Source organism: Cyclopterus lumpus, chromosome 18 (genome assembly GCF_009769545.1).
Source record: "Cyclopterus lumpus isolate fCycLum1 chromosome 18, fCycLum1.pri, whole genome shotgun sequence".
Taxonomy (NCBI): Eukaryota; Metazoa; Chordata; class Actinopteri; order Perciformes; family Cyclopteridae; genus Cyclopterus; species Cyclopterus lumpus.
Genome location: NC_046983.1, coordinates 12,176,511 through 12,188,024, shown reverse-complemented (window position 1 = coordinate 12,188,024; position 11,514 = coordinate 12,176,511). Strand labels below are relative to the sequence as shown.

The window sequence follows — 11,514 nt, the reverse complement described above, 5'->3', positions numbered from 1 at the left end:
CTAATTGTATTGACTTTTTTTTTTTTTTTTTTTGAACTGATGGAAAATTAACATTTGGTTAATTCAGAAGTGCCAAAGATGATGTTGTGTATGATGTTCCATCAAATTGGATAATGTCATTTCGTTGAGCTCTTGATCACTGACAGTAAACAGCAATATGGCCTATTACATTGTGAGAGTAAATGGGCCAGAGAGGTAACGGGGAAATAACCTGTTTGTCACAGCCGGTCAGGTGCACCACACATTTAAAAAATGTTTTATTGAAGTTTCATCTGAAATACCTGCAATGATTTACCTCAGCCTTGTTGCTTTGATCTTGCAGAGATATTCAGTTTCCAAAAAAAACATTAAAGTAGATGATGATGATGCCCGGCCTTGGGCAGCAATCTGTTACCTGTTGCTGGGAATGTTCCCCGTCTAAGGCAGACCAGGTCCAGTTTCTAACTTTGTGTTGCTCAGCTTTACCTTATTATCTCTTTCTGAGAATGATTGATTTCTTCATCCCCTATTTGCTCCCTCTCGCGCTCTCTGTCTCGTCTAATTTCTGTCTTTTCCTACTTCTGATTATAAATTTGGTTAGGCGCTGACTGAAAGGTCGCAGTTGTTATGGAAACGAGGCTGGTAACAAAAGCTGGACCCACGGGTACAGAGGGAGGGGGGTGTGGGCTAGGTAGGTACGGAGAGAAATAGAGGGAGATGTGTCTGAATAAACATTCAGAGAAGAGGAGAGGGTAGGAAAGTGAGTATACGGACTGAATAAATAAAAACATATGCAGAGGGAAAGGGGGGAGGGGGGTTCATGGAATGATGGCTCCACCTGCAATAATAAATAACAAAAGATATTACCAGGTTTTTGTCATTCTGGGAAGCAGAGGTGTGTGTGTGTGTGTGTGTGTGTATGTGTGTGTGTGTGTGTGTGTGTTGGACAGAGTGGCAGACTGGGACAATGCAATTGATAGATAATACATGGATCTGCTGCACATAGAGAATACTAAAAAGCACAAATTGTTCAGAGAAAAGCCTCCCAAAAAGCCTGAAATTGTGCGTGAGAGTGCGTGTGCGGTAACGTCATCTCTCTGAGGGCTCATATTATGTTAACCACTTAGACCAACATCAAACACTCTCTAACTCACACACACACACACTTCAGTGCAAGCATGAAGGTGCCAGCCATATAAATAGGACGTCCCAGAGCGAGAAATATAAAGAGAAAGGGACTGACAGAGAGAAGGGGAGGGGGGGGGGGGGGGGGGGGGGGGGGGGGGGGGGATTAGACATTCAAAGGGGAGACAGCAAGGGGTGAGAAAAGGGATGGGGGAAGAGCAGAGTGAAAAACTGAGAGAAATAGAGAGGGCAAGAACAGGAGGGGGCGAGGACAGATAGATATGAAAGGATCAATAGACGGCATAAAGTGTATGTTCATTGATTTACGTACAGGGAGAGAGGGATGGGGTGAGAGAGAGAGAGAGGGGGGGAATGAGAGGGAGGGGGAGTGAGAGGATAGAAAGAGCGGGGAGCAGAGAGAAACGGGAAGAGAGTGGGAGGAAGGGAGAGAGCGTAAGCCACGATAAAGAGGAAGCAGCAAACAAGTCAGAGCAATACCATAAAGCGGGGGACTACGTGAGGTATAGAGGCCTAATTAAAGCCGCATCAATCAATATATTCATATGAACACTGGGTCAGCGTGTAGTGTGAAATGGGTCACTTGTTGTTGTGACACACACACACACACAGTTACCACCATGCAGTTCCCCCCAGCTCTCAACTGTCTCCTACAGAATGACGTTCTCGCGTGTATTTCAAGGAAAATCATTTTCTGAAACTGAAACAACAACACACATGTTAAAAAAACAAAAACATACACACACACACACACACTGCAAAACTACTTAAAATGTATCCACACGATACACAAACAGCAGTTTAGTGTCCTGGGTTGAAGCTCATACGGGGCCCTCAAAACGCCCATGCAGCAGCGACAAACCCATTGGAGCCTACATTTCCCACAATGCAACTCGACACACACACTTCTTACCCCACAAAAGCCTTCGTATTTCAAACATCTCAGCCAAAGTTTGCAATACATGTTTTCTGTAAGTAAGTCAGTCAAAATAACCTGATGACATCACGTTGGAAAGCTCCCTCCTGAGCCACAGATGACATACACTATATAACTCTTTATAGGCTGTGTAGTAATGTGGGACAAGTAATTCAAATGTGTAATTTTGTAAAACAGGTGGATCTCCCTTTATTTATTAAACCGCACTGGGCGACGACTCCCTTGTATTCATTTAAATTAGGATGATTTCGGTGATGCTGTCCACCGAAGAATAAGGCCGAGCGTTAAGTGAACGACACGAGAGACAGACGACATGTGTCAAGACTGACGGTAACAGAGAGAGAGACAGGATGGAACAGAGCACGGGGGTGAGACAGACTGACAGACGGGCAAAACGAGAGTGTGTGTGTGTGCGTGCGTGTGTGTGTGTGTGTGTGAGGGAGATGGGAGTGCGAGAGAGATAGACAGAAGTGTACTCAAATAGCTCAGGGCAAGGTGACACAGAGAAACGAACAGACAGAGAGGGATAACAAGCTCATAGAGGGGGGGATTGTGTGTGTGTGTGTGTGTGTGTGTGCGTGTGTGTGTGTGTTATAGTTAGAGAATGAGAGAAAAAGGAAGAGACAGAGGGGGCGGAACGGTAGAGGAATAGAGGAAGTTGAGGGAACAAAAACAAAAACAGGGCGAGAGTGGAAATGTGTGTGTGTGTGTGTGTGTGTGTGTGTGTGTGTGTGTGTGTGTGTGTGTGCGTGCGTGTGTGTGGACAGCCGAAGGTGTCAGAGTGTGCTGTTTGGCTTAATGATGACCCACTGGGCATGTAGGTCATAACGGTTTGTGTCTCAAAGCCATGACTGTATGCCTGTGTGCATCCATTAGTGTGTGAATGTGTGTACGTTTGTGTGCGTGTGTTTTTTGTCCGTGTGCAAATAGAAACACACGCATGTAAAGTGGGTCTCTTAGCATGCGTTTTAAGAGTGTGTTTGGTCAGAGGTTGGAGAAGCAGTTTTTCTAGCCGATAGGACTCAATAGATACTTACCACACACACACACACAAGCCCGTTTTTGGCATACACACACCAACAGCTGCCCTTCATGTCATACATGCACATGTAATGCACCATGTATGGCACTAAATTATGCACAAATACACACACACACACACACACTCACACACATCTCTTTCTTTTGATCTCTGATGACAACACACACATTCGCTCGCTCGCTCGCTCGCTCTCACACACTCACACTCACACACACACACACACACACACACACACACACACACACACACACACACACACACACACACACACACACACACACACACACACACACACACACACACACACACACACACACAGGGGGAAGCTATTATGCTCTCAGGCTGGAGTGTTTTGATGGTATAATTGCAGTGACCAGTGAGGAGAAAGAGACAGAGGGAGGGATGGAAAGAGGGATGGGGATGGAGGGAGAGAAAAAAGAAGAGAGTGCTGACACTCTCAGCATGCTAATGTTGCGAGGCACTACCCCCCCCCCCCCCCCGCCCCCTGATTTCATCCCTCCCTCCATCTCTTTGTCTCTCCATCTTCCTCTCTATCTCACATCCTCTGCATTTCACAGGTGCAGCACTAGAAAGCGGGAGAGATGGACAGAAAGGTAGAGAGGGGGAGAGATGAGAGGAAAAAGAGGGATATATAACAGGATGGAGCAATGTTATCGCTCTCTTTTCTCTGCCATCCCTCCATCCTCTTCAAGCTCCCCACAATGCTCAAAACAAAGCATGCAACAAAAAGAGGTACGGCAGGATGAAAATAGAGGAAGAGGGAGGGTCAGTTTTTCCATCCCCTTTAACAATGGAGGGATGATCTCCTGCTTATCCTCTAATCACGTCCCTTCTTTTTTTCCTCTCCTCCATCCTCTCTGTTATCTCTCGCTCGCCGCAACCCCTCTTTTTCTCATCTGGTGAGAGAAAGGGTAGCCTTTTCCTCACACGCGGCCTCCCTTTTTTTCTTTTTTTTTTTCGCCGCCTCTCCATCTGTTTGTCCTTCCTGTCCTCCCTCCATCCCTCTCTCCTCTCCAGAGAAGGGATTCTGCTGCATGGCACTGATCTCTTTCTGCTTTTCCCTCTCTTTTGCTTCCCACTTCCTCCCCTCTCTTAATCGCCCCCCTTCTGCTCTTTTGCTTCGATAGTCCAAAGTATACCAAACATATGAAAATATAAATGTATCTTGTAACTATTCATTAAAGAGGTACAGCATTGGGCATGGAGGGAGGACATGTGTATAGTGACAGGGATTTGAGGGAAATAAAGCACAAAGTGCAACAATAAACAACACAACTAACATCAGTAATGGCACGATATACAGCTGCAGATGTTTGTGATGCTCTCTTCCTGACAAAGAGAGTCATCACCTCTTCAACACGTCCACTTAACAGCACTGCAGGGCTTTCTTTCAGCTCTTTGCTACAGCACATTCGGTGTTGTGCAACATCATGAAAACAAATTAAAAAACACAATTAGTTGAAGCTGATATCTGTCGCTGATTACAGAGTTCTAGCTTGCTCACCAGTGCAACAGCTTATTTTTAGTGAGTGCTTAAGCTTAACAGCTGCTTTGCTGTCGAAAAATTGCTCAGATGAGAAAATCAAATGTGAGATTTAGCTGCTCCATGGGTGGAGAACACCGGGAGTCCGTGCACCGGAGTGCAATTGACCGGATGAAATATCCAACGGCGCCTCTCGGAGGTGCTGCCTTGCTACTGCAAGCCTTCAAACCTGCAACTCTGTGACACTGTTGAGCAGCCACTGTGACCTACAGTAATAGTATAGGACACACTGCTATGAAGTGTGTGGAATATGTACAGAAATGTATCTGCAATTCCCGTGTTATGAAGCACCGTCGGTCATAAAACAAATCAGTCGTTGATTGAGTGATCTGGACTTTGACCCCCCCCCCCCCCCCCCCCCCCCCCCCCCCCGAAGAAAATGGATATCTTACAGAGTTAAATTAAAATCACATTTATTAATCATAACATTGTTTGTGCAAAATGCAAACTGTATTTAACAAGAACACCTTATAAAAAGGAGGGTAAGAGAAAGAGATCAAGGATTATTTATCCATTTAAGTCTACAATTGCTGTATATTTAGATATTTTAGTATATTTAGACACATTTTTTTCACTACGCAAAGACTGCTAAAGTAGCAGTCTGCTGTGTAGTGTGTACCTCAGGAGTGTGTTTGTGTGTTTGTGTGTGTGTGTGTGTGTGTGTGTGTGTGTGTGTTGGTAGTTTTGCACCTGAATGTATTTCTGAATCAGTAAGTGTTCTAGAGTGTTCTATAGAGAGAGAACGTGAAAGAGAGTGTGTGTGTGTGTGTGTTTGTGTGTCACAACCCTGAGCTTCGTTGTCTTTGAGCTGTCTGTGTGGACAGTGGATATAAAAACGTGCGGGTGCATCTATAGGTCCTGTGTGTGTGTAGGTGTGTGAGTGTGTGTGGGTGAGGAGTGCCTGTCGACCAGCATCTCCGTGTGCTTTAAATACTGGGCCGTCCTTCTCATCACGGATTCCCTGCGCATCGGATCTTGGTCTCCTGGACAGACAGACACATAGACAGGAAGACGAAGGTGGTTATTTTCATTATTATTGTCCGGTAATGGCATTAGAGTCACGGCCGGTGCTGCTGAAAGGTAAAGAAGACCGACAAAAGAGGGCAAAGTAGAGAAGGAAGGAAAAAGCAAAGGGTATGTCAAAATCTTGAAAAACTTGGTTATCTAACAATTTAAACGGCAGTGCTAAAATAAACAAAGCAACCAAACCCATCAAAGATATTTGCACTGAAAAGGTTCGTTGGGAGCAGTGGGATTCAAACCCACGCTCCCGAAGGGACTGGAGCCTTAATCCAGCGCCTTGGTCACGCTACCTCATTGCATTGACACATTTGCTGTCATACAACTAATGGGGGAAGGTGGGTCAATGTTTCCACCGGCTGAAAATAGATCTGGGACACTGGGAAGGCCCAAAGTAGCCATAGATGACCCATTAGAGGGTTGTCACATGTTAGCACAGTACACACATACTTATGTTAGCCGTGAAGCTAATATAGATCTGTGCATGACGGACTCGGTTGTCGACAGCACACCAGAAGGTCCAGAGTTATCTTTTGGTTCACTTGATACGTCCATCAAGTGCTTCTTTTTACTCACAAACTGAGAAATCAACAGAAGTTAGTTCAGCATAATATAATATAGCGATGGCCCTTTTAATATTGTGCTTATTTTTCAAATACGTCATTTAGAAAAGAAATAAAGTGCAAAGAACTTTAAATACAAAGTCCCTTTGTATTTAATTATCATTAGTATCAAATATCATAATGAAATATAATATTATTTTTGGCTTTACTTTTTAATTGCACTGCGTCCCTCCGGACCTCTCTCCCCCCTCACTGTGCATTATCAAGGTAGTTAGGTGTCACATGTTATTAGCGCTGATGTCCAATGTCGTTCTCATCTTTGGGTCTTGGTAAAAAACTAAACAAAACTGGAAAGCCTAAAATGGATCTTCAACTATTTAATAAATAGTATATCTATCTTGTATTTGATAAAAGTAGAAAGGCAAATAACCTGAGAATCTGGGGCTGGCGATACAGTTCTAGATTATTTAACTGCACATGATGTTTTGCTTTTGTGTCTTCAGAGACAGAATAGAATAAGGTCAATGCTGTGCAGCGGTGAAATTTGATCCCTCGTCCCCATAACCTCAAATCATAACCTCTACTGTGTCTCTCATCATGTGCAGGACAGATGCACTTTGTTTGAAAGAGCAGCAAGAATCTACAGCCTTTGACACACCATGACCTACATGCCCTGGAGCTTTTAATAAGAAGTTTGAACATTAAATGTTACACTTTAGCATAATCAGGATTAACCTTTCAGCTTTAGTTTAGACAGCTCCTCAGAAAAACATTGCTGGCAGCGGTGGGATTTGAACCCACGCCTCCAAAGAGACTGGAGCCTTAATCCAGCGCCTTAGACCGCTCGGCCACGCTACCCCTGGACTCACAGCTCCGCTAATGAAGAATAAGTTATCTATTAGTGACAAATTATAGCCATATATATATTTATGGCAGAGCAACGAACTTTGCTTAAACAGGACAGTAAATACTCAGACAAAATAGCAGTGTTGATTTTACGATGAGGTCATCTGCTACACATGCTCTGCTGAGCAGTGTCCATTTGCCTGCGTGCCTTTGTGTGTGCGCGCACGCGTGTGTGTGTGTGTGTGTGTGTGTGTGTGTGTGTGTGTGTGTGCGTGTGTGTGTGCGTGTGTCTCAGCTGTGTACATTGCATTTGTCAGTGCGGTAGCGTGTCAGCCGCACATCAGAGTACGTAGCGCAGAATAAATATTGTATCCAAGATTTAACAGTTAAATGCACTATGTAATTAACTTATTTGCACATGGAGAGTTGTCACGTAACTTTTAGGAATGGGCATGACTGAGTGCTTTCTGGGTAAAGAACCATATTGAAATGGGAGAGTTGGAATCCTGTGCAAGATTGAAGAAATACACTGATCGTGCGACACCGTCGTATCACCAAAGCACACGTTTACCTTTTTCCTTTCCGTTAGCAAGTGTGTCTTCGCTCAATACATGGAAACATACTGGACTATAGTTGAACTGAACCTCTCTCCTCACCCTGTACTCCAGTGATCAGGATATCCACCGCTGTCCTGTATCCACGAATGGCAGAACTAATCTCTCCCTCCTTCTCCCTCGCCATTGCAGCTGTTAGCTCAGTGGCCGCCTGGTTTAAGTAACCCACGTCCACTCCGTCCAGACTGGTCGGCGGCAGTGAGAACAACTCTGAGTGGTCACTGGAGGAATTGGATTTATCTGAAATGGAGAGAAAGAGAGCAGAAGAAGTTATTCACTAGTACAGAAGTGAGAACAATTACAACGGCAGAGCCACAACTGCTGACCTACCAGACAGTTTTTAGGCTTGTAGTAATAATATTTATACCACAGAGCCCATATCGACCTATTTTCACCAACTGGAACCAGATCAGTACAAGAGGAGGTCGTATCAGGAAGCCTTAACATGATCAATTTTACATTTTCTTATCCCATTTAGACTCTTCCAGGTACTCTGGCAGGACGTCCGGTAAATAAATAGTGGGACAGTATCAACTAATTAAAAAGAAATTAGAAGTAGTAAAATCTGTCGAGACAAAACCACCAAAGACTGAAATATAAGGTAATTAGAGCAGTGGTATTGTTTTATGTGTATCCATTTACATGTGTTTTCACCTTGTTTATAGCAGGGATCAAAGACAGCCAAGTCATTATCAGTCAGAGGAGGCGGACCTTCCTCTTTTGGGGATGGGACTTGCTCTTCTGCCATTGAGTCAAACAGCGAATCAAATTCTTCCTGGGACTCCTGTGATTGGTGGTTTCTGGCTGGGCATTGGTCAGGAGTTGGAACTGGAGTTGGAAACATGGACCAAAAGTTAATAACATGATTAATAAGGAAAGAAACGTACACACCGTTGTTTATTTATGTGTCTCCTCCGTACCTCTGTCATCCAGCTCTGTATCGCTAATCTCTTCTTCTTCTTCTTCTGGCTCTTCTCTTGGAGAGCCTCCCATCTCGCTGTAAGCTTCAGCCGCCACCTCCGGTTCTCCCACTTCTATGCCCAGGTTGGTGCCCAGGTCCTGAGGTAAGGTGGGAGCCTCCCTTCCCTCCTCCTCCTCTGCTGGTTCACAGTCCGAGTCCCTCCGCCTTGGGAGGGGGATGAGAGGGGAAGGCAGAGGCCCGGCAGAGGACAGAGGAGTGGCATCCAGAGGCCTTGTGACTTCGCCACCCTAAGAAAGGGGATGAAGAACCAGGAGGAAATCACTGGGGATCTTGGCGTGGCATATGTTTTGTGTGCTACTTTATATCTGTTTTACTTTCACCATGCGTGTATGCGCGTGTGTCTTACTCTGAAGAAGTCCTTGAGCTGTGGACTATTGTAGAGTGCAGGTATGCTGGTAGTAAACAGAAGCATGGCTTCGGTGGCATTCCTCCTCTCTTCAATCACGGTCTCATCAAACCTGCCTGGAAAATGTAGAAAAATGTAGAAAACGACAATGTGGATGAGAATGCCGGGACTTTAAGTCACGTGGAAAACACAACAGAAACAAACACAACAGATGGAAGATAAACTGTAGGTTTTTTGGGGAGACCGTTAGATGCGTTTATTCAAATTATTTGCCATTAGTCAGGCTGTAGTTGTTGAGGAAATACGCCATCAAGGGAGAATTTACAAGGGTTTTGAACCAGTTTGCCCTCGCGCTTTCATCCAATGCAGCACAGCAGCTTGAAAGTCACAATAAATGGCGACTACCCCTCGGCATTTAACTCCACTGTCTTGCTGCCTTTGCAGTTGTGAATCGGTAACCGACGAAAAGTGAGGTAATATGTCGAGGGGAAATGTCACAAGAGCTAAAAAAAAAAACTGCCAAAGTAAGTCCTCACCAGAAATGACTGAAGAACACTAAACAAAGGCATTGCTTAGAAAAGCTACAAATGCAGCCCAATAAAAAGAAGAAGAAATAAGACAGTCGAGTTGAATTATTTTGTGGGGGGTGCTGTGGGAGTATGGGGTGCCGGACATGTTGCAACGGGCCAACTGGTATCTGTACAACTGCAGTAGGAGCTGTGTTCGTATTCCTACCAGTGCTGCCCTTTCATCAGCGGTGCTGTTTGTGATTTTCATGGATAGGATAGCAGATGAAAATGGATGGATGGAGTTGACTTATGACAGTGTGAAACCATGTGTAGTGTAGACTGAGTTATTTCTGCGATGTACTGTATCTAGTAGCCCCCGCAGCAAACCAAACCACCCAGTTAGTCGTAGAACTTGGCCACCATGCTGGAATTGGGTGCATCACACAGTGTGTCACCATCCTCTGCCCCTTACCAAACAGTTGTGCGCGGGGAAAAGACGGAAACTCCTCCTGTCTGCGAAACAGGTTCCTGTGAGTGTAGGCCAACTCCCCGTGGAGCTTCTTCAGCTCCGAGAACCTCCTCCACACGACCACCTCCTTCACGTCTTCCGGATGACGCTTGGACACAAACTGAAAAAAAAAAAAAAAAAGCACAGAGGGGGAGACAAGGCACACGCTTTTTAATAGTCTGTTGAACTTATGGGCGATAACGTGTTTTTAAATAGGATGTCAAAAGCACAATATTTGATCTCACACATTTTCAACAAGTCGTGGATCGGTTCGGTTGTTCCGTGTCAGTAGGTGTGTGTATAGATATAAGGGGGAGGGTGATCACGGCTAAGGTCTATGAAGATGTGACCTTTATATTGATTGTGTGTGCATGCCTGTGCAGACCACAGGGCATTAGTGGTCATGAGGGGAACACATGAAGCAAATCACAAGTTCGCTCCACTGGAGAGCTCAGTGTGCGCCATTGTACCCAAAGAAAAGGCTCGTTGTGTATGTCTGCCTGCGATGGAGCCTTTGTTCCTTCACGAGTAGTAACGTTACCGACTGGACTTCATTGAGTTATAAAAGAATAACAACACAACGGCTTCTGTTCAAAGAGCACAACAGACGAAACAACTCGCGTGGACAACAAAGAAGAGTAGCTTAATAAGCTAGTTATGGAGTATGGTGACAACACGGGCCGCTGCCTGGCACTGTGACGTTAGCTAAAGAGAGGTAAAGAGTGGACACCAACCCTCGCTGTCACTTTGTACTCGGTGTGTCCCTTCTCGTGTGCGCGTGGGTCGGTGACGGTAAAGAAACGGTAGTATTCATCTTTGGGTTTTCGTGACATGTCCGGTCTCGCTTTTCGAGGGGGAAAGAAATATAAAAAAACCAAACAGCGTGTTTCGGCGGCACAAAAACACAAGTGAGCCGCTCTGTTGTGATTCTTCGGTCCCTCCTCTCCGCTCACTTCCGGGTTGCTGACGTTTACGAATGCGTCATTACGTTTTGTGGTGTTCTTACATTACATTTTTGTCCAATTAAAAAAATATTTTCTCCCTTTATTTCTCATAGTATCATTCACATTATATGTATCAGTAAATTGTTTGTGTATATATATATATATATATATATATATATACATATGTGTACTATTTCATTATTATTTTATTTCATTTATTTAAAAAATATTTTTTTTTTAATATTATCTCTGTTGTCTGATGTTGCAATGTTATTTCAGAACACTATTTTATTGTTTTAAATTAATGCAGTTTTCTTTTAAGTAGCTTAAGACTTGTACATTGTTCTGTTGTATTGTAACTTGCAATACAGTCGGTGTGTCTGCAATTCAATTCAATTCTGAAATTAGGATAATCTCTTTGCAAACAATAGCCATTATTTACATTGTATGTACTAATAGTGGCACATCGAGACAAAGAATTGGAGCCTGCCATATTGCATTTGCTGTGGTAATCAAA

At 44.3% G+C, this 11,514-nt stretch overlaps 1 protein-coding gene and 1 non-coding gene across 2 annotated transcripts; both read right to left on the bottom strand.

Annotated features, from left to right (window-relative positions):
• Positions 1-5,061: 5,061 nt before the first annotated feature.
• snx15 (sorting nexin 15) lies at positions 5,062-11,012 on the bottom strand. The gene is made up of 7 exons (XM_034557580.1): positions 10,788-11,012; positions 10,018-10,174; positions 9,037-9,152; positions 8,629-8,917; positions 8,363-8,536; positions 7,751-7,948; positions 5,062-5,648 (listed from the first exon to the last, which is right to left on the bottom strand). The coding sequence occupies exons 1-7, from the start codon at positions 10,884-10,886 to the stop codon at positions 5,515-5,517; spliced, it is 1,167 nt and encodes a 388-aa protein (XP_034413471.1). The 5' UTR covers positions 10,887-11,012; the 3' UTR covers positions 5,062-5,514.
• trnal-aag lies at positions 7,025-7,106 on the bottom strand. The gene has a single exon. It is a non-coding gene; the product is annotated as a tRNA-Leu (tRNA).
• Positions 11,013-11,514: the final 502 nt, after the last annotated feature.

Coding starts and splice junctions, on each gene's coding strand:
- snx15 (XM_034557580.1), bottom strand. CDS start 10,886: ATGTCACGAAAACCCAAAGATGAATACTACCGTTTCTTTACCGTCACC. Junction 7,949..8,362: donor TGATCCCTGCTATAAACAAG/GTGAAAACACAT, acceptor TCTCCATTTCAG/ATAAATCCAATTCCTCCAGT. Junction 5,649..7,750: donor CCTGATCACTGGAGTACAGG/GTGAGGAGAGAG, acceptor CTGTCTGTCCAG/GAGACCAAGATCCGATGCGC.